The 27,414-nt window shown below is 42.4% G+C and overlaps 5 protein-coding genes across 5 annotated transcripts; 3 read left to right on the top strand and 2 right to left on the bottom strand.

The window, feature by feature from the left end:
• Positions 1-154: 154 nt before the first annotated feature.
• On the bottom strand, positions 155-3,282 carry LOC120451804. Its single transcript, XM_039635757.1, has 3 exons — positions 3,035-3,282; positions 2,822-2,975; positions 155-656 (listed from the first exon to the last, which is right to left on the bottom strand). The coding sequence occupies exons 1-3, from the start codon at positions 3,178-3,180 to the stop codon at positions 294-296; spliced, it is 663 nt and encodes a 220-aa protein (XP_039491691.1). The 5' UTR covers positions 3,181-3,282; the 3' UTR covers positions 155-293.
• A 3,741-nt stretch (positions 3,283-7,023) lies between these two features.
• On the top strand, positions 7,024-11,153 carry LOC120452189. Its single transcript, XM_039636300.2, has 5 exons — positions 7,024-8,397; positions 8,479-9,129; positions 9,201-9,333; positions 9,386-10,734; positions 10,799-11,153. The coding sequence occupies exons 1-5, from the start codon at positions 7,173-7,175 to the stop codon at positions 10,966-10,968; spliced, it is 3,528 nt and encodes a 1,175-aa protein (XP_039492234.1). The 5' UTR covers positions 7,024-7,172; the 3' UTR covers positions 10,969-11,153.
• A 103-nt stretch (positions 11,154-11,256) lies between these two features.
• LOC120452082 (granzyme M) lies at positions 11,257-12,902 on the top strand. The gene is made up of 2 exons (XM_039636145.1): positions 11,257-11,933; positions 12,678-12,902. The coding sequence occupies exons 1-2, from the start codon at positions 11,277-11,279 to the stop codon at positions 12,885-12,887; spliced, it is 867 nt and encodes a 288-aa protein (XP_039492079.1). The 5' UTR covers positions 11,257-11,276; the 3' UTR covers positions 12,888-12,902.
• Positions 12,903-13,094: 192 nt separating this feature from the next.
• Positions 13,095-14,750, top strand: LOC120453868 (FAM172 family protein homolog CG10038). The gene is made up of 6 exons (XM_039638773.1): positions 13,095-13,211; positions 13,290-13,381; positions 13,449-13,564; positions 13,739-13,926; positions 14,073-14,331; positions 14,389-14,750. The coding sequence occupies exons 2-6, from the start codon at positions 13,300-13,302 to the stop codon at positions 14,671-14,673; spliced, it is 930 nt and encodes a 309-aa protein (XP_039494707.1). The 5' UTR covers positions 13,095-13,211; positions 13,290-13,299; the 3' UTR covers positions 14,674-14,750.
• Positions 14,751-21,698: 6,948 nt separating this feature from the next.
• LOC120454345 lies at positions 21,699-22,187 on the bottom strand. Its single transcript, XM_039639557.1, has one exon. It carries the CDS (start codon positions 22,185-22,187, stop codon positions 21,699-21,701), a length of 489 nt encoding a protein of 162 aa, XP_039495491.1.
• Positions 22,188-27,414: the final 5,227 nt, after the last annotated feature.

Genomic DNA, 27,414 nt, shown 5'->3' with positions numbered 1-27,414 from the left:
TATAATTAAAGAAAATCATAAATTAATACAAAATTAAGAATTAAACTAGTTGATGAGACAGAACAGAGCGCAGAGAATTGGAAGGTTGTTACCAGAAGAGGGATCATAAGTATATCATGCAGCAATTTGGCCAGAAAACTTAGCATTCAAAGACAATCGGAGAGTAGATATGTAGTTGACATCGATCATCGATTCCGCTGCCGATTTGGGGAATATCATTTTTGGTTTTACTTGGAGAGTCGCTGGTTCCTCCGCCAGCCCGCATTCGCATTCGCATCTGGATCCTAATCCAATTAGATGCGCAGATTGGGGTTCGTGTAGCGCACATACTTCAGCAGGGCATCGTTCTCCTCGCAGACGAAGCTCTTCTTGTGGTGGCAGGCCACGTCGTGCCAGTTCACGCCATCGTTGTAGAACTGGTTCAGCAGGGCGAGGCAGTTTTCCGGCGCTCCATTCTGCTTGTACTCGCGGTTGTCAGGCTGGGGCAGGCCAATTCCGCCGGTGGGCGACCAATCGCCCTGGTTCCTCTCGGTGGTTGGGGCCAGTTTCTGCAGGGTGGCGGTCCAGAACCATCCGTTGACGTTCGTGGGCTGCAGATCGGGGCGGTCACAGCCCTTGAAGTCGCACAAGCGGCCGCTGGTCCAGATGTATTTCACCTGCAACGCCAGAGAAGAGCTTTCATTAATACACTGAATCTAAAGCTTCAGACAAAGAAGACACCAACTGCAATAAGAAATGTCTAAGAAAGCTGAATTATTCAAAATTACCCATAGTTCATTTTCCCTGGCAGATACTGATATAGAAATAGATTTCTCCTATCAATCGCACCTACGCAAGAAAATGCAGCGCTGGCATCGACGAAAAAAATAGTGGTAGAAATTCCAGTTAGTAACTCTTTTGGGCCTGTCACGCCCAAACAACCATTATTATCGCTGAACGCGAACCCATATACCCATTCCCATTCCGAGTCCGAGTCCGCGCCCTTTTGGAGCTGGCGCACCCGATACTGTCAACATTTCAAGTGAGCAGAAGCAAAAGCAAAAGCCGCTGCGCAGCCGCAGTTAAGCGATCATCAGTCACTTTCACCTGATGGGCCATAAAAATTGTTTTGTTAAGGGGGCAACACAAAAAAAAAGACCCAGACGACTCGGTTTGGATGTCTGCCCTTTTGGAAAACTCCAATGAGCGTAAAGCTGAAACAGATTTATGGACATTGATTTCGGTTTTGTCGGTGGCGGTTTTAGCGTTTCATTTAAGGGGTCCAGATTGCTTTGTAATTGTTTAAAACTCAGACAATGGATGCATTTTCCCCGTTGCGGAAGCCCAATGAGTGATGTTTGTACACCTGTCCTACTAAAAGTTAACTAAAAGCTTACAGATAAGTCTGTGGGCGATGCAACGTAGTAGGAAGCGGAAAATGCTGATGGAAACTATTGCTTTTCTATTAAACACCTTAAAAACATATAATAGTTGTCTTATAAGATGGCTGATATATGGTTAAAGGTATGATTATAAAAAGATCATAAATTATAATAGTGGACACAATTGACCACAAAAATAAATTTATGAGCTACTTTCCATCCTCAAATTTTTGCATTTAATTTCCTCCTGTATTATACGCAAAGTGTACTACAAATGAATTCGGTTGCGTGTTCGCAGTTTGCTAATTTGCTAAGTAATTTTGTTGAGCAGCTTTTCCGGCCAGGCTTTCCCATCGCACTCATGTACTTTCGATTTCAATTCGACCACCAGTGCTTTCCCATGCCTCGAATACGGAGATGGGAGGTGGGCAATGAGTCGGAAGATGGCAGATGAGAAGAGATGAGCCTGGCTGACCACAACTCCAAACTTGACACTTGTTCATCTGAAGAGCGTTGCATAATATCAGACGATTCCATTCGTGTGCAAAATTACAGAGGCAACAACTGGGAAAGTTTTTTCTGTATTTATGATGCGTATTTTGCCTTTCCGTTCGGTTTTTATGTGTAATTTCACATTGAACTTTGTGGAGCGATGTTAATGTCAGAGATTTCGCAATTATTTTTATTGTGTGCCCCAGCATCCTCAAAATTAAGGTCAGCATTTTGTTGTGTCTTGTGTGAGCTGCCAAATAAAACGCGCTAAACAGTTCACACGCGTCTAAACGGACGTTATTTAACTTACCAAACAAATTAAGAAAGGTGACATAATGTCATGCAAAACAGGTGAAAAAACAACGGAAATAAAAACTGATGGATGCAGGTACAATAAATTATTGACAAGCTTTTTTGACTTGAAGGTGTAAAAGTCCACGTAGATGCGGTCTATTTAACAGTGTTGGATTTTGCATTTGTAATAGCCTTTCTCCGAAAAAAACTTATAAATAGTAAATGAGTTGCATATTTCAATAGTATTTTCGTTCATTTGTTTGATCTATCAATGCTTTAATGTTTAACAAACAGGTGCAGTGAAGTTCAGATCAATTTATTAGTTTGGACATGGTTTTGATAACCTAAGTGGAACTTATGTAAGGTTTATTTTTGGGGTGGAGACAATCAATTTATGGAATAAATATTTATGAAAGTTGAGATATAGGATTACATTTGCCTCAGATTACGCATTTGTTTGATATTTAGACTTAAGTTCGTTGCTTAAGTCTTTCGATTTCTGTGGAAATTTTCCTATAATAAGGGTTACGTCCTTATGACCTACACTTGTTTAACTTTGACCTCTTTAACGAGGTCATTTTGAACATTTAAGAAGTTTATCAAAAATACTATTTCCCGTCCTAATTCATTATAAATTATCATAAATTTAAATTTTCTATGGAATTTGTACTTACATTCTCGCGCACCACATACTGCTTGATCCACTCGTTCTCCAAGCTGGTCTCCAGAGAAACGGAGTCCATGCAGCGCCTGCGGCAGTAGTTCCTGGCGGTCAGCCAATCCTCCTCCACGCCCTTCAGCTGAGGGTCGCGCCATGAGAAGAAGTATCTGGGGGAGAGAGACAAACCTTATAGTTTATGTTTGGGGCGCATATCCTGCCCACTCACCCCTTGCCGTCGGGAGTCTTTTCGTGAATGACGCGTTGGGCACAGAGCTGCGGATTTGGCGGCTCCAGACGTCCGTTCTGGAATTGAGCAGATCCCAGGCTCAGTACGCTCAACACGCACACTCCGGCGATAATGAAAGCTTTCATTTTGGTTCGGTTATCAGTCTATTCACTGGCACTTTCTGCGGATTCGATTTTCTTTTTTGGCTCGCGACGCACTTCTTTCTACCGACCGATCGGCTGGCACTGATCAACTGGAATGTCAAAAGCATTGGGGAACCCCGCCTTATATACGAACCGAGCGTCGCATCGGTCCACTCAATTCGATGAGAGCGCCATACCTCAAGAGAGAATAAGTGGTGGGGTTTTTTGGTTTGGTGGCAGTACTACACTTGAAAAAGGTTTATTCCATTGAGTCTTACTGATAAAAAACTTTTTTATTTTCTTTATAACAACCTTATATTTTATTTGTTGAATTCTGTATTTTCATGATTTTTCTTGTGGCAATATAAAGTAACACTGTAACTATCAATAGAGCTTCAAGTTTGCAAGCCGAAATTTGTATACCCTGTACTACAGAGGCAATAAGTTTAAAGATTAATTCACTTTAGGAAATTCCCTTCGAAGGATTTGAATGATAGGAAAATTATAAGGGAATGAAAATATCTTAAATGTAAAGATAAGATTAGATAATGTTAATGACATTAAGATACGAATATTAAGTGAGACGTACTTGAGAATTGACACCTATATTATTGGCACTTATTTGAGGAGGAATCTGTAGCCTATTTCCAAATTGGAGCACGGGGAAAATGGACTAATCTTCAGAGCCCGCTTAACCAGCAACCATGAATGTTAAGTGGTTAAAGTGGTGCAGAAAAAGGGGCGATCGGTGGGTGATGGGTGGCGTTTCTTTAGCTTGCGCATCATTTTGCACCACTTCGCTTTGAATGGCCGTTGAATGGATTGGCCTAACTCCCATCTAATTAGCTACACAAACACGACACCACTTGAGCCAAAATCGTTTTTGGCACGGAAATTTCGAACTTTTTTTTGTGGTGCGTCTCCTGTCTCTTTGCATAAATAAATGCATTTTACGCTATTGTTTGCTTTGTTCAGAAATATGTATGTATTGGCCAGTGCTTTTGTCGTTTTGCTCATTGCATAATCTAGGCTGATGTGTTGACCAACAATTTATGTCGATTGAAATTGGCAAGTGAAGGTCACCTGTGAATAAATAAGTTCTATGGCTATATTAAATAGCATTTCTGTGCCTATATAACACATAAGGGAACATAAAATTTTACATGAGCCGCCAAACATTACATAATGCCGGCCATAAATAGCCAGAAGATATAACCAAACACACTTGTCGTTGCATAAGCATAAGAAATGATGCGAGCCCATCTGCATTATTTTCTCCACAGCTTGGGACCCAGATCAAGGTCAGCCCCGATGAGTACGAAAATTTCACCAGTTGAAAGTGAAGAGTAAGCCCGCAAACCCGAAAACCCATACTCAAACTCAAACCCGAGCCCAATTCACGCATTTCAAAATGATCGCCTCGAATAAGTTTTGTCTCCTCCGCGCGTTGTTTTCTTTATTTTTACATCTCCAACTCACGTGCAGCTGAGCATGTCGACCCAACAAAACCGAAACCCAAAAAGGCGGTTTGGAAAATAAAGGTATCTTAAATCGCACATTATGGCAATCGGTAAAACGGCAAAAGTTACACGAAGGCAGGTGCCGCTCATTACCTGACACATGTATCTCGTGGGACATTTTAGGCGGATTATGCTGGAAGCTAAGACATGCCGCGCCCATTTTTCAGAAATTTCAATAGTATTTTGCAAATTGTTTTTAGAGAAATGAAATGCGGGTAGGGATATCATTAAATGATCCTACAGAAGTGGATAATTATTTAAAAATTTTACAATATGGTTATTGCAACTCTTACAATTACACAGAGTCTGGGAAATCCCAATTGCAATAGCACTAAAAAATTCCAGATATTAAATTTCAAATTTCAAGTGCCCTGCGTGCAATGCTGAGTGACAAAGGCCAATAAAAATTATAATAAATTAGGCAACCCATTTACACGGTCAACACGTATTTTCTTAGGCCATGTTTTTGGGCAAGCATAATTTATTTAATTTGTATGAACTACTCGATAATCATCATATAACGATAATTTTTAGGGTAATATTCATGTGATAAGGAACCGGGAACTTGGCCCAAGTGTTAAGAGACGCGAAGCCTATTACCGCATTGCATACCCACATATTTACGCAATGAGTTCCCAGACGGGATCGCAATGGGGATCGGGAAGGGGGCTAACTTATGGGCTATGGTACTGGGACGGAGATGAGACAGGGGAATGGGGAATGGGCCTGGCCAATTTGTCGATGAGTTGGGTAAATATTGAAGGAGAAAGTGCCGCCGTCAGTTGGACCAAAAGTTTTGTACTCGCGTTGTATTTCTGTTTTTGAAAATATTTTTGCACAGGTTACATATTGTTAAATTATTTGCACAAAAAGAGAGTGAGTTCAGGTGCAGTCGTCCCAATTTCATCGAGTGACGATAATTTATGCAAATATCTTCACTAATAGTTATGCAAACGGAAATCTAACCGTGTTTACCCATTTGGATTTCCCTTCGAGTGCCCCTCTCAATGTCAGTTTCGTACTGCCCAAAATTAATAAAAAGATAAAATTATTCGGCTTAGCAACGTCAGTAATTCACGTTATTTAATATTTATGTCAGCTGCATATGACAATACAAGCATTTTATAATTTAAGTTTGCTTTATGCTGCAATCGTGATTTGATTTTAAATATTTGCTATCCACTGAATCAAAGTCAACACCATTTGATATTGGCTCCGTGTCAATTTCGCAAACACCCCCAAGATCTAAGTGAACAAATTGACCCAGAGACCTCGTTTTCGGGGAAGTACAAAAAAACAGGAAGTGCTTCGACCAAGAGTTTCAAGGTATTAGCTGAAATATATGCTGTATATGCCAGCATCCTCAAACGATTTTTGTAATGGACAAAACCTATTTCTTTGAGGAGTTTGGCCAAATATATAAAATATTGTCAGAATATACAGAGCTATAGAATATTAGCAAATGGCTTAAAAATATGCTATCAAATTTTCCACACATATTTTGCTGTGAAGGCCAAGGCTCCATACTTTAACCGATTTTTTTGGAGGCTCAATCAACCGATTAAGCAGCCGGCGCCACAGTCAACATTGTCAGTTGTTTCTTGCATGCTAATGATCGGGAGAAATATTGTAATTAAAGGCTACAATAAGTGCTTATTTCAGCAGCACGCATAAAATACTGCTCCTCAAACTTTGAAGCCAAGTGTTGAAATACGTAGTTCCAGAAGCATTTTCGCATGGATGATATCGTATTTGGTTAGCTTTTTGCAAGGTGTCTGCCTTTTGGCGAACGTGGTGACATGTAAGCCCGAAGGTGTACATTAATTGCATTTCAAATAGGATTTCGGTGGCCTTGGGAACGGTGGCTTACCGGCACGTGATCCTTTTTCCGCCGAGCTGAGGAAATTTATGGCACCCTCACTTTACTTAAATACATTAAAGCAGGTATTAATTTTAATTGTGCAGCGGGTATTTACCAACATCAAAAGTAAACTTTCTGGGGAAGTCTATTGCAAGTGTGGATAGTCAAAAATAAAAAGTTTTTTATTTTTTATCAGGCTTGATTATTTGTAATAAGTAATTTAATTAATAATACTCTCAAAAGTTAAATTTATTAAAATTTTAGTTTTTACAAATTAAATGACAATGGAATCTTCATGCTTAATGCAAATATATTGGAATAACAATAATTTTTTTAACTGGCCAAAAAGTAACGTACAATTTTCCACAACTTTTTCAACAAGGTGGCAACGCCCAAGATAGATTATTCAATCGATATTCCAATTGGAAGTATCGATAGTCTGCCGGCCTACACGTTTTTACCGTACATCGATATGGTCACACTAATTTACTGCGCTGTGTTTTCTGGATAATTTTCGCGTCGGTTTTCTGATTATTTCATCACCTAGCACAGTGTGCTCTTGCAAATAGCCAATAAAGCTACAGATTCAAAAAGGAACCGAAGACAGCATCGCCATGGGCCGCCGATGCTGCGTGGCCAACTGCCCGTCGACGTCGCGTCTGCTGGAGCACCACGGCGTGACCTACCACTCCTTCCCCCTGGACCCCATCATCCGGGCCATTTGGATCAAGAACTCGCGCATCAGCCTGGAGCGGCAGATCACCAAGAGCGTCCTGGTCTGCTCACGCCACTTCCGCCGCCTGGACTTCAACACGATCCGCAATGGAAAGTACCTGCTCAAGCCGCGCGTCTTCCCGACCGTTTTTCCATGGGGCAAGATGGATTCCGCCGAGATCGAGGCAGACCACCGAGCACTTCAGCACGCTAGCGTGGAGGGAACGACTGGAACCCAGGGAAATGCTCAGTCATCGACCAATGACGATGTTATCAAGGCTACGGTGGACCAAATAGTGGCCCAAATCCTATCGGAAACGGAAGAACGCAAGGCCACGGAGGAAGCCAAAACAGACAAGACGGAGGATGAGGTAAAGGCCACTCCCGAACCCAGCGCGGATGCAAACAAGGCAGCTGCAAAGGAAGCCCCAGTGACTCCAGTACCCTCAAGCAGCGAAGCAACCGTACCAGCTGCTGGATCCGCCTCCAATTCTAACTCCCCGCTACCCGGCTCACCGCCCAAGTACAGCAATCCACATAACTTGACTATCGGCGCCCGTTTGGAGGCGCTCAGTGTGGAGGGCAACTGGTTGCCCGCCCGCATCGTGGAAGTAAACGAGACGGAGCAGACGCTACTCGTGCGCTTTGAGCGCAATCACAAGCTAAAGGTGTCGCCTTCTACAAGCGGCAGCTCTCAGGAGTGGATGGCCATCAAGTCGGAGCGGCTTAGGCAGCGCCTCAGCAACCGGGTGCTACCCGTCTTTGAGCTGGATGAGAAGTGCATGGCCCGCTGGTCAGGGCCGCGAAAGTTTCCAGGAACCATCCGCAAGTTGCTGGGCAACGATACCTACGAGGTGCTTTTCGATGATGGCTACGTTAAGAACGTGCGCGCCGTGCACATGAACAAGATGCCCAAGCAGCTGCCCCCTGTTCAGGCAACGGAAGAGAGGCCCTCGAAGCCACCCACTCCGGTTGGAACTCCAGTAAGCTCTGTATCTGTGGCTCCGAAGAGGGCAAGCACAGGCAGCGTGAGCGGAACCAGTGGCTCCTCGAGCAGCAAGAAGAGCAAAAGTACACCACAGCGCAGGGATTGGCCGTTGCTGGATATGGCCAGTTTGGATATAGGTAGGCACCAAAGTTATATTTGCCATCAAAATAATTCCGAAACTAACCACAACTTTAATGTTCGACTTTCATAACCAACAGCATCTCTAGGACTCCCCGAAATACCGCATGACGGCGAGTGGACTTGTCACTGGGTAAATGACCAACCTATTGGAACCGAGGGTTTCCTAATTGTGGGCGAACACCAGAAACCCACTGTCATCGTGCAGGACTGGCGTCTGCCTCCTGGCTGGATCAAGCACATGTACCAGCGATCCAACGTTCTCGGCAAGTGGGATGTTATTCTCGTCTCACCCAGCGGCAAACGGTTCCGCTCGAAGTCCGACTTAAAGTTGTTCCTTGAGTCTCAGAATCTGGTCTACAACCCGGATGTTTACGACTTTAGCATCCATCGACGTCGTGCCAAAGACATCAATGCTTACGTCTACACACACGACTACAATCCGCAGCCACCGCCCAAGCCCAGGACCATGGATGTGTCGATGGACTCCACGCTGGACCAGAGCATCACGTCGCAGTCCTCGTTGCCTTCTACTCCGATGCCGGTGAAAGAAAGCCAGTACATGGAAGCACCGGTGGCCTCGCTCATGCCGCCTGCCGAATTAATGTCGCCGCAGACACAACCCGCCGATGAGTCAAAGCCCAAAACCAAATCAGAAGTACTAGAAGCCGGTGAGGGAGGTTCGTCTCAGCTTTTATCAGGAGATCCTCCAGTGGTGGAAAATGGCTTTGGTAAGTATATACAATTTGTATTGGCATCACATGGCATTAATATTAAAATGAATTATTTCTTCATGTTTCAGCTTTCATTGGGGGTCTAAAAGTCAAAATCCAGGACAATCTTTATGTATGTCCGCGCGAAGACTGTGGCAAGACCTATCGTAAAGAAGACTTTTTGCTTATCCACATTCGCCATTATCACAAGGAATTTGCAGAGTAAGTAGTTTAGTATTTAACTCATGGCACCTAACTTACTTTAAATTTACAGACACGTGAGCCACTGCCCAAAGATGCAGGAACTAGCGGTCAAGCGCACACACCCCTCATCTATCGAGCAAGGTGAGGCGGTGCCGAAAAACCAGATACCCAACCAGCAGTTCTTTGCCAAAATGCACCAGCAGGATATGCAGCAGTCGCGCTCGCTTAAACGTCAGAGCGTATCAGCTACGGTCACATCTCCTGGAGGACCGGCAACTCCATCTGTCACATCGCCTACAAAGACCCTGCTATCTCCTAAGATGGAGCCACCAAGTGTGTTGACGCCAACTGTTGAATGTGGCATTACGCCAGAAGATGTTTCTTTGGAGGCTGGAGGTGCAACTCAGTCGTTGAACACGTCCTTGAGTCGTTCCTGCAAGCGTGCACGCTTGTCACCGTCGAAGCGACCATCTGGATCGCGGAAGAGCAACCGCCAGCGATCTCAGCGTCGCCCCAATTTGACAGATAGCACGGCTGGTCACGCCCTAACCGAACAAGACGCTGAGGAGACTCGGCAATCTTTTAACACCCCCACTCCAGATACACGCATCGACTCAAAGAAACGACGCGTGGGTGCGGCACCAACTCCCATTAGTTCCATCGACTCACCAGCCATGGCAGATTCGGTGTCCACGCCGTCGTCTAATGACCAGGCGGACATTAATGCAGCCCTTGCCCCACCACCAGCTGACACTCTAACCAAAGCACCCCAGTACATCAAGGAAAACGGAGAACTAATTCGAATTGTGCGCATGCGGCAGGAGGAGATCATCAACTGCATCTGCGAGTATGGCGAAGAGGACGGTCTGATGATCCAATGTGAATTGTGTTTATGCTGGCAGCACGGTGCATGCAACGGAATTGTCAAAGAGTCAGACGTGCCGGACAAGTACGTTTGCTACATCTGTCGTAATCCGCAGAGGGGTCGGGACTCAATGAGGTTTAAGCACGACCAGGACTGGCTATTCGAAGGAAAGTTGCCGGTGGCCGCGTATCACACTGCAAATCCACAGACCACCAAACAATTCGAGCTCCTAAAGCGCTCGCACACGCTGACCGGCAATTTACTAGATGCCAAGCGATCGATGCACTCGCTGCTGGTCAAGATTAACATCGCACGCAACCGCTGTCACCCAAAGCTTTATCTGTGGGCTAAAAAGTGGGACGAAGACAATCTGGGCTCTACTGCGTTGACACCGGTTAAACGTCCAAAGTTGGAGCACCCTGATCTTCCGAACGTTCCGCAACCGGAAGCTGCCATCGATCCGGAGGAGTGCCAATATCGCTTGATCGAACATGTGAAAGTGCAGCAATCATTGGTTCTCGATCGCCTGGATGACATAGAAGCGGAAATGGAGGGTTAGTATCCCAAAGCTAACTTAAGCTAAATATGAAAATGAATCTATTTTTGAATTTCTTTCAGAACTGGAAAAAGAGGACACGCTTGATGACTTAAAGGATGCGGACATCTCGACCACCAAAGAAGCGCTGGCCACGTTTATCAAGGAGCTCGAAACCATGAAACGCCTTGCTAAGCTTAACCAGGTCGCCAATATGAAGCAGAGCCTTAAAGATTCTGCCACTAGCCAGTAGAATTTCTATTGAACACGTTTATAGGCTTCTTATAAGGAGTAGGTTTTCATTTATTGCTGTTTTCAAACTATTCATAATTCCGCAGACGTGTAGATAGTAACCATCATTCTGCTTAAAAAATATTGGTATACTTTATGAAGTTTGATAATAAAAATGGAGTTTAAATTTATATTCTTTAAAAGTAATCCACGTGAAAACTGCAGAAAATTATAATTTCATGCCCTATTATTAAGTTAAGAAGCTTGATGATAAAAGCAGACTACAAGACGTACTCATGGCGTCTTTGTATTCGGGACGTGGTCGCAGATATGTGTTGTTGGATGAGATTTATTTGCTCCTTAGCTTGGTTCGCCGCGATGTCGGCGGGCCAGGAAACGGTTTCCGAAACAACACAGGCTAGCACACCTTCGTTAGCAACAACTATGTCGGCCATGAAGTCGACGAGTTTCCAGCCTCGTTATCCTTACATCGTCTCCATCGGAGAGAACGTTAAAGGATACTACAAGCACCTCTGCGTGGGCGTAATACTTTCGAATGAGTTTGTGCTCAGTGCTGCCCACTGCATCAAGATGATGCCGATCAAGCAATTGTACGTGTCGGGTGGCGCCGATACGCTCAACAGCCGGAAGCAGGACCGCTTCTTCGTTGTGGAAAAAAGATTTCATCCCCAGTTTAAGGTCCTCGGCGGCCACGACATCGCCGTGTTGAGGGTTTATCCCAAATTCCAGCTCGACGATGTCCGATTTCGAAGTATTAACTTCACTCGGAAGCTCCGAAGGGGTAGTGGCATCAAGGCCTCGCTGGTTGGCTGGGGACGGGTTGGCGTCGGCAAGATAAAGAAACTCCGGGAAATGCCCTTCTTGACGATGGAAAACGATGAGTGCCAGCGAAGTCATCGATTCGTATTCCTCAAACCGCTGGACATCTGTGCGATGCATTTGAAAGGATCTAAAGGTCCCTGCGACGTAAGTGGATCAGAAATACTCCAGAAAGTCATATTCGAAGATTAATTTTATCCTTTATTAGGAGAAAATCAAAAATTTGATTCTTATTTTGAAATTAGTAACTGAAATTATAAAAATCTATTATTATACCCGTTACTCGTAGAGTAAAAGGGTATACTAGATTCGTTTCAAAGTATGTAACAGGCAGAAGGAAGCGTTTCCGACCATATAAAGTATATATATTCTTGATCAGGATCAATAGCCGAGTCGATATGACCATGTCCGTCTGTCTGTCCGTCCGTATAAACACTGAGATCTCAGGAACTACAAAAGCTAGAAAGTTGAGATTAAGCATACAGACTCCAGAGGCATAGACGCAGCGCAAGTTTGTTGATTGATGTTGCCACGCCCACTCTAACGCCCACAAACCGCCAAAAACGGTCAGTGTTGAAGACCCTCCTTCGAACTTTCACTAGCTGAGTAACGGGTATCAGATAGTCGGGGAACTCGACTATAGCGTTCTCTCTTGTTTTACTATACATTTGGTAACTCAAAATACAAGAATATATTATTGAAGTATACATTTTTTGAATCTAGAAACCATATTCCATTTTAATCCCTTTGGTTTAAAACATTTAGCATGGTTACAGAGATACTTAAAATTTTAGTAAAAGAATTCCTAGGGTGAGAAATACCTTTGGTATAGAAAAATGGTTATATTAGTTAAATAATAAGAGTTCTATTACATTTATTACGAATTTTAAGGGAGATTCTGGAGCCCCCTTGATGAATGTGGCAAAAGAGATGCTGTACGGATTACTCTCCTACGGCAGGAAAGCGTGCACCCCATTGAAACCCTATGCCTTTACTCGCATCAGTGGATACTCGGGCTGGATTCAGGAATCTATGGACTATATGGTTGCGAGACTTCAAATCATAAAAATTAATCGCACTGTTTGGAAAGACAGGTTTTAGAAGTTTTTTTTAAAAGATGTTCTTTTCTATCTAGGATTCTAAATAAATAATATTATTTAAGAAACATTTTTATTCTAAAACAAGTATATATAAGAAAATGTTCACTTACAATTTTTTTACGGGGATTCTATTGGTGGTGATGCGTTTTGGTGTGAATTGGCGCTTTGACTTTGGTATCGATAGCTATCGCTTGGCCGACTTGAGCTTGCGGCCTGTAGGTGGCTTATTCCATCCCTAGTTCGGCGTTTATCAACCAAATCAAAACAAAAACGAGAGCAACACTTCTATATAAATAAAAGCTTTTCCCGGTCGCGTTATTACTCCGTAAGTGTCGATCGGTGTAAAAACCACTCCAGCGATTAAAATGTGCTCAACATTTTTTCAAATATTTCGCCCCCACAGAGGCTTTCAAATGTCGCTTTCGATGCCACCGGCCAGCAATTGTGAGGAGGCTCTCATCCAGCTGAAGAACTTTGGATATGCTTTCGATGGAGGTAAGTACGATGTTGCTTGGATATGGTGGTTACTTGACAATATAATCTGCTCGATTCGCTTTTGCAGAAGGAGTGCTGCGCAAAGTCGATCCTGCCACCGGGGAGGCCGGCAAGGAACCCTTTTCCTACAACGTCAGCGACGATGCCACCGAAAACGAGAAGCACTACCAGAAGCTGGCCAACGTATGTACCAGAATCCTACTCGGCATATCGGTTGGGTTTTGCTACTGCCTGCTAACATATTGGTTAGGTTCCCTTGAAGCCATGGAATCCGAACCTAGGATTCCTTTTCAAGAGAAACTAGACAACTAGACATCTGGACAATAATAAGTAATACAAATGCTTTATTGCCCACAGCAAATCCCAGAAATCGTCTACGCTTTGCTGGAGAAAAATGGTCTTAGCCGCACCTACATCCCTTTCGACCAGCCTCCTGAGCGCGCATCATTCGTATTCTCCCAACCGGCAAAGCTGTCGCAGTCCAAGAAGCTGCTAGTTCTCATTCATGGCAGTGGATTCGTTAAGGCCGGACAGTGGGCCAGAAGGTGCGTATGATCACTATTTAAGAGGGAATCAAAATGATTTAATAAAATGGAAAACATAAGAAGATAGTTATATTTAAGTAGAAATGCTACATTTATTAAAACTGTAGATAATCTTCATTCTTTACCACATTCGATTTTTTTTATAGTTTGATTATCAACAATTCGCTGGATCATGGTACCCAGCTGGCTTATGTGCGACAGGCCAAAAAACTGGGATACGATCTGCTCATCACCAACGCCAATGATTGCACACGATACTACAATGGAAAGGAGAATCCCATCAAGGGCGTAAATACGTCCGTAGATCACACGAACTATGTGTGGAAGAATATAGTGTTGCCCGCGAAACCGGAGAGTGTGGCTATAGTGGCCCACAGCTACGGTGGCAGTCTCACTCTTGATCTGGTAAGTATGGAATTCAAAAGATATTTCAATCTCATATTTATATTTTCTCGTAAATAGGTGGAGCGGTTTCCGGATTTCTTTAAAGAATCCGTGTTTGCCATTGCCTTCACTGATGCCGCTATGGGAAGTCCCCAAGCGAAGGATAGGGAGTACATGTCCGATGTGGCCTGCAATTGGGTTGCCAGCAACACACCCTTGGACACACCCGTCTCACAGTCAAAGGGCAGCATCCGCAGGATTTCCGCTGGACACACCAAACATGAGTGGACCTCTTACTCGGCCATCGATTCTGTATTCAAGTTCATTGAGGAGAAGTATGAGCAGCGGGCGAATAAGAAGTGACAGCCTGCATCTACTTGTTAAAGCACTTTTGTACTTCCCATTTATAGTAAATATATTTTTGGAGATGTGAATATAAATTATGTTTTTACCGCCTGCACACATCCGACACTGATCCCTTTTCTCAAAGGACAAACACAAACTATCGATTTGCTATGCATAAATCAAGCGAGTGTCCGAATCTGTCACAAACACTTACATCAGGGCAATTTAATTTGATTTTCGGCACTTCGGCACATTCCGTGTGGGTTAATCATATTGATGGCTGATGTATTGCCATCGATAAAACAAAAGTCTCCCGCTTGGCCCATCAGCTGGATAAAAAACCAGCGTCCGGGACCAAAACAAATTCCCTCAACGACGCGCGGATAAGGAAGGGCTGTCAACTTGGCCACTGCATCAAACTCCTTGGGGTTGCCCCTGAAGACCACTTTCCATGGCCTGGTTACCCCTGCCCAGTGCTTTGCTGTTGTCCATATCGTTTAACTAAGTGCGCCATAAAAAGTGACGACTGGCATTTTCCCCTCCCTAGTGCGAAAAGCATTAAGAAATGCAATGTGGATTTTGGGTTGGTCTTGGAAGACCAAAACGGTGTTAATACCATATACGAATGATGCAAATAGATTTGCTAATTTTTTAGTTAACCAGCCTTTTAAAACTGAACCACAAAAATCATAATTTCTAACTAAAGCTTAGTGTAGTTACGTAGGAAGGCAGCTGATTAATTATGTGGGAACAGTCATAATCCCCTTTGTGCAACTTTAAAGACTTTGACTCACCGTCGCCAGCACAGTTTTCATTTGGCAGGACCACAAAAAGTGCAACCAGGGTTTAAGCGAAAGAGATGGAGAAAGGCACATCGAAAGAGATGGAGACGTTTGTCTTTAGCCTTAAAACGAACTTAATACCCACAAAGTGAACCAGGACCCAAACTCAAATAGCCGGAAAACGGCGGGAGTAGGGGCGATCGGAAGGTGGAAGTGGGATGCGACTGAGTCCTGGCAACCCTACAACTTCGCCAGGACCTACCTCCTCCTAACCTAAGTGGGTGTGGATGTGGATGCCTCCCCACTCCCGTATACATTATCGCTGTCATGGCCGCAGTCATGGCTTCTGCTCCACCTTAGACATTTTTATATGTATTCAACATCCTTGTCGTCCTCGTCCTATGGCAGCTTGCTATCTACACTTTGACTCCACGGCACCCTACACACACAGCCGACAAGGATGGCATCATGTGGCTTAGAGCGAGAAGGCAAAGGTTCGTGGCGCCGTCGCCAGCAAAAAGCTTTGCACGAGTTCAGGAATGGGTCATGCGCCTGGAGCCCGTATCTAACATATATAGCTCGGAGATATACCCTCCGATAACACATATACATATATATGTATACGGCAGCAGGGCAGTAAATAAGCCGAAGTGCCCTATGTAATCGCATTGGCTAAGTAAATAAAAACAAATGCCACAGCTTTGGTAATATTTTACTTTAAAGTCGAACACATTTCACACAAAAATAACCCACACCCAAAATGGTGGCACTCGTGTCCTTAACATCCCACTAAACAATGTCTAGCAATTACTTAGAATAATCCTTTCCTTGTGCTTATTTGATCAAATCTTAAACGCCCACGCATCCTTCACATGTCCCAGATGCCCAAGGACTTGAACTCCGTAATCCCAAACCCTTTAACTATTGGTTTTCTTGCGCATCAATTGCCTGAAATAATGTGTCTTTAGATTTTCATTTTAGATTGCATGCATATGTGTGTTGCAATCGGCTTACTTGGGATTTTATTTATTTTAAGCTTTATTTGTAGTTTTGTCAATATATTTTATTTGTTTTAATATTTGCGAAACGACGTCTTTAAGAACAGCATGACTAAATTTCTACAATTTTCAGAGTCATAATAAAGGTGCCTTCAAACAAAGAGGTTTAATTTAAACTCACATTGTCAAATGTGTATTCGAAATCCATTCTATGTAAACATAATGACAAGTACAACGTCATTAATATAAATCCCCCTGCTTGTGAATCGTATTATACATTTTACTCAATTTTGAGCAGCCGTACTAATGAATATCTTCATAAATCAAAACTCGAAATTTTGTATTTTTTATAGAAAAAATGCGAACTCGCAATTTCCGTTATAAGGAAATATTATTGTACTTTATTGCTTGAAAAGTTCAAGCGATGTCATTCAAAAAGCCATAAATAATAATGTTTTCCAATAAATGTTCACATGTGAGTGGGCACACCAGGCGACTGAGTTGAGTTGGTGGCTGTGGGTTAAAGCATTCAGGACGAGGAACCACACATGCCGGACCGGGATCTCAATCCCATGCGATGCCTCACAGGAGTGACCGCCATCGTTAAGCTTTGGGTTCACTTCTAGCAGGATTTTTTCAGACATAACTTACAAGGTCATTTCATTGCACGCAACCATTAAGAATTCCTGCCGCTTTTTTCGGCAAAGACATTCTGGCCATTTTCGTTGTATAATTTAATACTCGTGTGTGACGAATTTTTATGGCTGACAAATGATTGATGCGATTCTGCCACTTCCTGTAAATATCATTAAAACTGCCCTTCAAGGCAAAGGGTCCCGGTCCGCACGCAGTTTACTCCTCGGAAGTTTAAAGTTTCGTCTCCTTGTTAAGGACAACAATTGCCGGGGCATTGTGAGATGGGAAAGTGCTGAAATGCAGGTTTAACGCAGAAATAATACCAAATAAGATTAGATAGCATTGTGTCTTCAAGCAATGTTCTTTTTGGCGGTGGGCGGGTGAGGTATTGGTGGGGGAGGCCGAAAAGAAAAACAAATAATGTTACAAATTGCAGCATTTGCACCCCTTTAGCGAGACAAAATCGCCAGAGCAGTGGTTTGATGGTTGTTTGTTTGCCTTGGATAAAAAGATTCATGTTAACATGTTAAGAACATTTATTCCTTACACTTACCATTGCAAGTAATAAATAAAAAAAAACTATTCTTGTAAAGGATATATCTAAACGTATTAAAATTTCTTAATTTCATTCTGTTTTAAGCTATCATTAATATTACATAAAAACCAAAAAGACAAGAAGTTCTGATTTAATTAAAAGTATAACATCCTTAAACGTGTGGTAAATATTATTGGTGAAAATGTTTATAAAGTTCCATATTAGTTCTTCATTTTCGTAACACTTTGCACCACTGTGCCTTGGAGGCGGTGAAAAAATTGTAAAATTCAAACTCTTCCGCCGGCCCGAGAATACACAAATCACGGGGAAATGCAATAACAAAGGGAACCCTCTGGCCGCAGAGTGTTCAAGTTATTTGCGGTTTATGTCCTTGTTGCTGCTCCTTTATTCATGTCGCTGAGGCGACAAAAAGGACCTTAAAGCCAATAAAACGATTTTTTCCGTCTCTATCTATGAATTGTAAATGCCTCCGCCGCAAAAGGACAATTGAAGTGGCCGCGTCCGTCGACAGCTTCGCATCGGCCTCAGTCGGCTTTCCCGTCGCGATCTAAGATAATAGTATCATCAACACCACTTCAGTACACCCCAAACCCAATTTTCAAATGCGGACACGCAGGGCAGGATTTGTCTGAAGTTCGAGGTCTAAGGACTCACTTGGGCGTAGGCGTTGCTTGGGTCCTGTCCAATGGCTTCGGGATTTGGGCGAGGGCTTCGATGATAACAACTTTGGCGGCTAATTTGCATCGGCCATTGGGATGGGGTGGCAAAGAAATCTTAAAGCGTTTTCAAGTGCTTTCTTCATCGAAGTGACAGATTTTTCACGCACATTTAAAAAACATTTAAAAAACCATTAAATGTTTTTTCCACTTTTTTCACCATTTTTTTTGCATTTTTTATTTGTCTGCATCACACCCCTGAATTTTGGGAATTCCTTCTTTTTACTTTTTATTTGTTTTCTGGGCTTTTCAGAATGTTTCATTGTGGTTCCAGTTGCTGCCTTGGCGGTGCTCTCTAATCTTTGCGCCATTTATTTACACTTGATTAACACGCGACTGACATTTGTTTGACTTTCGCTTCTCTCTGCTGAAATTAAAATGCGAAACCCGCTTTGCACAAAAAATATGATGGCAAATGGGTGAGTGCCGAACTTATAAGCACTCTAATATTTGTAAATTGATTAAAATATTTTAAGAACAATAAAATTAGTGAACTATTAATAGATTTAGTACTAGAAACTGTGGACTTGCAGCGTTTTATCAAGCTGTCATAAAGTTTGATTCATGCCAATAAAAAAAATGATATTTAGCTAATGAAATTGTTAAAATTTTCCAAAAAGATACTTTTGGTTCTGCCAAGCTGTTCTGCAAATGTTTATATCCAGCTATATGTAAGTATATGTATAAAATGTAGACCCCTGTGTGACACATTTTTCTGTGGGTTTGCCTTTTTGGCTTCTGCTTCATATTTTCCCTTGTACAAAAATTATTCATTTGTGGAAAATTGTGACGTTGGTCGCTCCATGGACCATGGCCGCAGGCCAAACTGATTAATAAACCAAACGTCAAATGCGCACAATGGCCACGCATCACCGGAGTCAAAGTTTGAGCCGGGGCAAGAGCCACCACTCCGTGGCATCCGGACCAGCATCAGGATGGAATGGGTATGAGGATGAGGATGGGAATGGGGATGGGGATGAGGACCAGGACCACGACGACCGCAGCTGTCAGCTGTGTGTCACCCACAAATGTGAGCCCAAAAGCGAACCGAGAAGATATTCATAAAACGAGGCAGAACTTTCTTGCAAGTGCAAGTAGGCCTCGAGTCGCATTGTTCTCGACTTGACTTTTTCCGTATCCTGGCGACTTGTGTTCCTTCTGGGTTCCGTTCGGGGGCGTTGGCAGTGTCATTGTCATCTGCCGGGTCACAGTTGGTTGCTATTTGGCTAGCAAATTATTTGCATATTAAAAAATCTCCAACAATGAAAATGTGATTTTCTTTGCGAGACATTTTTAGGGGGAAATGAGATCAAGGTCAATGGCTGTGAAGACATACTAAAAAGAGCCGACTTGTTGGTTGGATAAGCCTAGGTTTTAGGTCTTTGTTTACTTCGTATCATTAAAGTTCCAAATAATATAATACAACTTCCCCACAAATAGTTGTATTTTTTCTCCAGCTACGTATTTCATGATTGTTTTTAACGCAGCCGGGTCCCTGGGGCAATGAAATCGAGTACTGATTTATAAACATCAAGATTTATACCATTACGCCCACATACTCAAGGCGGCAATAAAAATGATAAAGAAACTGTTTCAGATTTTTTCTTGGGAAATTCCCGCCACTAATGGGCCTACGTTTAATGGTTTGCTTATGGGGTGTTTAGTGATTTTTTATGCCAAAACAATACCGAAAAAGAAGGCCCAAGCAAATCTCCTGCAGGCTTTTTTGCTGGCCAAACAATTGGATGCCATGACGAATTGGCAACTTCCTCAGGACATGTTAAAGCCAAACGATTGAAGGATCATTTATCATTTCCATGTCTACATTTATGGCGTGGAAAAAAACAAATCTTAAAGAGTAGTCAAACTGAACCGATGTTCAATATAAGATCCGAGCGCCCTTGTGCCCCTTGTAATAATATTCAAAAATATTGCTCAATTTTCAAATTCAATTTGTCAATCATAAATTTCACGCTCTCTTAATATAAATTTGCGGGCAATTGAAAAATTTCAAGTGCCTGTGTCGAACAAGATTTTCCTCTCGACGTGTTGAAACATTTTCTTTTTTTGCAAACAATTTATGGGCAAACTTTTCGGGCTTTGGTCTGTCAGAGTTAAGCATCGGCCTCTGCTCTGACACATGACTTGAATGTCAATGGGCGAAGGACACACACCCCCAATGAACTAAAAAAAAGGCTCAAGGGGAGGGTCCTTGGAGTCCTGAGTCGCAGACAATGTCGCGTTAAATTTGCACAACTTGACAGAATTGCGTTGCTGCAAATTCAAAACTTCTGTTTCGTATATTTTAGTTTGCCGAGGGGGTTACGCTTTCACCAACATTTTCACCGCATAAATAACAAAATTTAAGGACAAAATATCAATATCCACTTTGCGAAACGCCAACTGCATGCGAATGAGTTTATTTTTGGCTGTGCAAAAGTGTCTAGATCTGAATCGGACACCGCCTGAGCCAACATTTCGCATTGCAAATGAAATGCTGTTTCTATTTCTTGGTTTTGTTTTTCAATTTTTTTCTCCTTTGTTACTTTTGCATAATTTCAATTCACTACTGGCGGCAACATATTGCAAAGAAGTTGCCATGCTGCGAAATTCGAAGCAGCTTAGTTTGAATAAATTTGCTGCAAAAGTTTTGAAGCTCGAGCTCTTAAGTTATATAGAAAATTAATTATAAAATTCAACTTTTTATGGTAAATTTTTAAAAATATTTTTCAACTCTGGGATTATTTTTTCAGCTTAAACATTGTATATCCCGTAAAAATGTTTGCTGATGTCGACATGAAAGTCGAGGGCCATAAAATTTGTATGCCTCTTATTTTTGAAGGCTGCTGGCCAGGTCCAAAAGCCAAATTTAATTTGTTCTCCTATGACATTTACGGTCGTATTCAAATAACTTCGTTTGTCATACTCCACTGGCTTTGATGTCCTTTTGAACAGGGGTTGAAGTTTGCAGCGAAATGGGAAAGGTTTCGCTAGATTAATTTGGGGTCATGCATATAATATAATTTTTTATGGTGGGAGTGTGGTGGGGATGGAACTTCTTTCAAACCGCAATCAAGTGACATAGAGAAGGCTTTTCATATGAGGGAATTATTTATGGCTGAAAATCTCTTCAATGTTTCTCGAAGTTTAAACCCCTCAGCGATACAGTGGAAAATGATTTAATTTATTGCCATCTTTCAGGGAACATGTGTTCTTACAAACTTTGCCTAATTAGGGGTAATAGATCTTAATAACTATATGGGACTTTTGATAAGGGTGTTGGGAGCGTATGTCTAAGTATTATTTAAAAAATCTGTAATAAGTTATGAAGGAAGCTTTATGTATCTGGGTTAAATCACATGTAATTGTATTGCACAGGTTCCCTTTTCACTATGTGATGTTCTGGCGGAAAAGGATTTTTCTTGAATACGAACATGGTCTTTTGCTCGTTTTTGTGCTTATAGGAGGGCTCTTCCATATTGAGGGTCTGTCTTAGAATATTAAAAAGCCTCTGAGCAAATCCATCCATAGGTTTATCATCTTTTACTTCTTGGACTTTAGGACTTGGTGATGCACCAATGGTTTTTATTCTAATAATCCGCAAAAGCCAGTTTTCAGGTTGGATTTCATGTTTATTCCAGTTGAAGTGATGTCTTCGTGGTATTTTGTGAACGTTGTAAAGTTCCCTTTGGTTATTATTCAAATGTGGTTCCTCGAATATTATATCCTTATTTAGGGCTGGACATGTTTTTAGATCTTCATTGCTTTCTAAGAGCCTGTAGCTATAACTCAAGCTTATACAATATAAGACCAATATAATCCCGAAATGACGACGCGCTGACATTTTGACAGTCGAAACTGAACTGTTCCTTAAATCGATCGAGGTATTTATATGTTTATATGAAACCTTGAACTTGAGACCGGCTAAGCAAATTCCATAGAAACAGCTGGCCACGTTCAAAAGTGTTTTTTAAAATATTTACCTTTAATGCAATATTTACAACTGTAAATAAAAAAATATATTTTAGGCGGAGTGTAACTGGTCCCCAGTTTTTTAGACCCAACCTGGAACCAGACCACGTAGATGTCATTTGCGCTGGAGAAGCCCAACCTTCTCCTCCACCCAAACCTTTCCCCCGGGAATCATTCCATTCCCATTTCCAGACCCATTCCCAGTGAATCACTGTAAGTGACACGCGTGCCCCTCCACGCAATCACCCACCGCGAATTTGTGAATTTCGTTACCTCATGAAAGCGAAACTGACATGAATTCGAAAAGCGTTTCGGGCGAACATTAACACATTTATTTTTCCATTCCGCAGGATGTCCCCTGTCGCCTGCGCGTCAAGTGTGGGCTGAATAATTTTTTAAGTGACTTCTTTTATTTGCATTTAGAAGCGTTTAAAAAAAATCATCTGGGATTTGTGGGTGCGCTTATGTGAATACATTAAATAATTTTGGGATGTCCTGCGCCGCTTACTTGTTGGTGATTTAACTAGAGGATATGTGTCCTTTTTTTAAAAGGCCTCATTTCAGTTCTTTAGAAAATGGTTTAACAATATTTTGATTTAAGAATTACTTTGTATTCACACTCTAGCTACTCTAATCTTAAAGAAATTCCATTCTTCAAGTTTGAATAAACTTTTCCATATCTTATGTAAGTACAAGGACTAGCATCCCCCACTTCATTTAATCAGTAGCTCCATAAAAACTACTCAGTTCTGGGGTTTCATGAGTAAGGAATCGGAAGAAGTGGCTACATGGGCATTTTCCATTACCCACTTAGGTGAAATTGTTTCGTGTGCATTGAACATGATTTATTATGACACATAAACAACAGCTTAACTTCCGGGTAACTTACACATATGTCCGTGCCGATGTGTGAGTGCTAAAAAAATGAAGAAAAATTGCAAAATGCCTGAGATATTGACTAAAAGCAACAGCAGCAGCAGGAGCAGCCACCTCAATGGCACTTACCTTTTCCGCTTAAACACCCTCAACCTGGACATAATGGTGACCTAAACCCCCGGCCACATTTTCGGGATTCCCGTGCAATGCATTTGAAACTGGTTTGTCCCCGGGTTTCCTGCCCATTCCATCCTCTTTTTATTAGCCAGCAACTTGTTCCTTGGTCGTAACGCTGTTTTTTATGCAATCGAATGGCAGTGGGTGAATGCTCACCCGTGCGTCCAGTGGTCATTATTTTTCTTGCCCCACTCCCGCTGGTCACCGCCCCTCGGTGGTTGTGCTTACAATGAGTAGTTCCATGTACGCGTCCTCCTCTCTTTGCCATCCTTTGCAAAAGGGAAATTTATTGTTTTCGCCAGCAGTTTGAGCCAAATGTGCCGAGTGCCTGAGGACTCAGGACTCGGTTTTCTGGATCCAGGATTCAGGTGCACTGGACAAAGGCCAAAAAGCCGGGGCGAGGCTGGGGTGTCACTTTTGACATTTAAGATGCCGCACAATGGCCTCTCGGTGGCGACTCTAATTTATACGCATCGCCTGCATGTGACACCGCCAACAAGTTTGAGGGCGCATTTGTCGTGCCCGAAAGTTTTTCCCATTTTTTACCATCCATTTGCACCTCCCTCAATTGTCCTGGTAAAACGTACAGAAAAAACTGTTGCATTGACAAATCTAATAAACAAACGACAGCCAGACAGCTGGACAAACTATTTGCAATTGATCGGCGCTTGCTAAATGGCCAGCACATGTTGTGCTGACAAGGGAGATTGTTTAGTTTGATTTCGTTAAATGGGTGGAATGAAGGGGAAGCATGGTAATTCAAATTTGCAAATTAAATAGAAATAAAAATAATTTTCAAACGAGCTTTAATCACTGCAAATTTAAAATCACATCCCATGCCTACCATCCCCATGCTGTATTAACTTCCCATATATTTTTCAGAGCAAATAAACGTTTATGACATCAATTATGCAGTTAAGCGCCTGCTTTTCACGTCTTTTCCTTCGCATAAGGAAGTCATTTTCCCTGCCCCACCGAGGGGTATCATCTTTTTATGGCCTTTTATGATGCCTGGCTGGCGTGGCAGGTTTCTTGGTTAAGTGCTGGCTGCTCATTGTTCAATTGTTCTGTGGTTCATATGCATCTCTCTCACCGCCACTCACTTTGCCTAATTGGGTCGCTCATTATAAAGGGGGTCTTTTTTGAGGAAGGAGATGGGTTCTGTCAGCGGAGCTCAGTCTTTGGCATCGTCGTGCAACGCTCCACTTTCAGATCATACCTTATTCTAGCTCGGATATGTATCTATTTCAGACAGGCTTAGTAATTAGGAATCGATTACAGATTATTATAGTTAAGTAAAATTCAATAGAAACTTATTCTCTTAACTAAATTATAACAATTATACTTATCCACATACCAGAATCAATCTGTTTTTAAGATTTCTTAAACAGTTCTATTGAAAGTTCCAATTGCTTGGGAAATCAAACAAATGTTCATATTATATTAATATTTTCTCAAGTTTAATAGGGGGTTTAATAGGGTATTCCGATCTACATCAGCTTTTAGTTCGGTGTTTTTAAATGACGCTGACAAGAAAAGACAACCGTTTGACAGCTTCCTCTACGACGCTTAACTGCTTGAGGTTTTTCGGTTAAATGCAGCACCCTCACTCTTACCACTTTCACCATAAGCCATTAGGGCTAAGTGATTTGTTGTTCTTCGGGCTGCGCTTAGCACCTTGCAAATTGCCATCGGAAAAGCTGGGGGAACGGGTTGTGTCGCCTCGGCAAGGAACAAACTAATTGTGCGGAAGCGCAGGACATTTTCCTACTGCTGAAAGCAGAAGTCTGCTCCAGTTTTGGTTTCTTTCCCCGTTTTATGAGTATATATGTTCCTATGTACCTTGCCCACATTGTTAGATGTGTTTGCCAATGACCAAGTTTGAGCCACGAGAAGCCAAAGTGTCAAAGTTTATGAAAATTCTGTGCATTCTGCATTGTGGTCTTGGTCGAAAGTTTGCACAAAGTAAGCAAACTTCGTCCACTCAGATACCAGATACCAAGTTTTCATTGAAAAGTTCCACGTCTCCGAGGAGTGAGTGAGTCACATGGATATTAAACATTACATATAAGTATGGACATTTCTGGTCATTGTTGGCAGTCTGACACGCGTGACATTTGCCTGATGAGAGGGAAATCAGAAACCCCGAGTGTCAGGAAAGTGTGACTTTGATCCTTACATGAACATAATTGTAGATAGTTGATAGCCGAAGGGTTGTTTTGTGCCATGGTCACATTAATAAAGTTTGATTCAAAAGAGGGCATTATTACACTACTCGGAAAACTTTAAAATAATAATAGTTATGAGTATTAGGTATTTAAATCCTCCACTTATCTACCTTTTCTCAAAACTATTATAAACCACCACTCCAAATTGGTGTCGAGCCGTAAAATGGAATAATTCGCTTCACCCTTTTCGGTTGATTTAATAACCTGCCACCTTATAGCCCTCAACTTTCCTTGAGGTCGCTTCACCCACCATAAAACTAATTGCCAGTTGTGACCTCAACTAGCGGTTCGTGTTCAGTCAACCACCACCAACAAAAGTCAAAATGCAAATTCGAAATCTTTTCCAGTTTTCCCCCCGACGACTTTTCCTAATCATATGCAAACGTAGGAATTAATCAATGATTTACAAGAACAATACGTGTGCACATGTTGCAGAGTGGGCAGAATGCCACGGGGCAGGGCGTTCCGGTGTCACTCCCAATGGAAAACCAGAACCCAACCAACCAAAGCCAAACCCAAACCCAATCCGAATCTAAATCTGAATCTGAATCCGAATCTGAATCGCAACTACACCCGCTTGTTAGAGGTTGGCCACCCACTGCCCAAGGGCCTTGGGTTTTTCGGCAGAGACAGGTCAACGGAAGGGCCGGAGACTGGGATCTGGGATTCTGGATCTGGGGTCCAGTGCAATGAGCAAGAACACAAATAAGGCGTCGGCACTGATCCTTGTCAACCACGGCAACAGCAATAATTTCAGAGCACCAGAGCCGGGGATGCAGACATCCAGACCTGCAGACAACCCAACAACCCAACATCCCAATCCCAATCGCAATAGCCCAGGCCCAAGCTTCGGCTGCTAATAATTCAATTAGTTGCAACCTCTGGTGGTTGCAGCCACCACACACTACATACCACATACCACATACCACATGCACAATCCGCACAGAAGTTTCTCTGCAGCTTGCAGCGGAATCGGGCCTGCGATTCTGGTTCGGTTCAATAATCAAAAGGCCGCCGGCCAAAAATCGCAGCAGTGCATAAATTGTGCCCGAGCTGCAGAAAGTGTAAACTGGTCGACAGAGTGGGTATTTTTGTGGCATCGGTGGTGTCGAGGTGGTTGTGCCTGGCATGGGGTCCTCCGATTTGGGACAATGTGTAGTGTGTGTGCTTTATATAATTGCTTTCGGCTTATTGTGCCATAAATACAACTGAAATGGACCACAGAGAACCAGCCAAATGTGCGAATTAATCCCATCCATAAAACTGAAAGAGTTTATTTCAAATAAGTTCAGCAGTTTGGTGGGATACAGATTACTTGGATCAAAACATGGACTTAATCTCTCCAAGAAAATTCGAATGCTTTGAATAGTTATTAAACGTATCAGACTTAAGTTCTCTTGCTCAACCATTCGGTTCCAAAGCCAATGTTTTTTGAAGACAATCAATATCCAATCTATCGCATAATCCACAATAAATTCCTATACCCCCACCCAATGCATTGGGTAAACAGTTTACCCGCCACTAAACAACATCGCAAATCCTCCAGTTAAAGGCGAGTAATTGTGATATAAATAAATGCGGAGAAGAATCAACATATCAAGATACAAGACGAAGGATGTTGCCGCTTGTACGACATAAAGAGGGGGCGTGGCACGAGGGGGAGATGGGGTGGAGCTGCCACAGAGTTGGCACATGTAAATTGTGAAATTGTAAATAATCGTAAATAACGCAAATATCGCCCCGGACCATTTTGGCCAAGGCGGCGACAAAAGGTAAGCCAAGAGTTGGTGTGATTCAAGGTGGATCGGACCACTGCAA

Source organism: Drosophila santomea, chromosome 3R (assembly GCF_016746245.2).
Source record: "Drosophila santomea strain STO CAGO 1482 chromosome 3R, Prin_Dsan_1.1, whole genome shotgun sequence".
Taxonomy (NCBI): domain Eukaryota; kingdom Metazoa; phylum Arthropoda; class Insecta; order Diptera; family Drosophilidae; genus Drosophila; species Drosophila santomea.
Note: the sequence above shows the minus strand (reverse complement) of the source record. Positions and strands in the feature narration are given on the sequence as shown.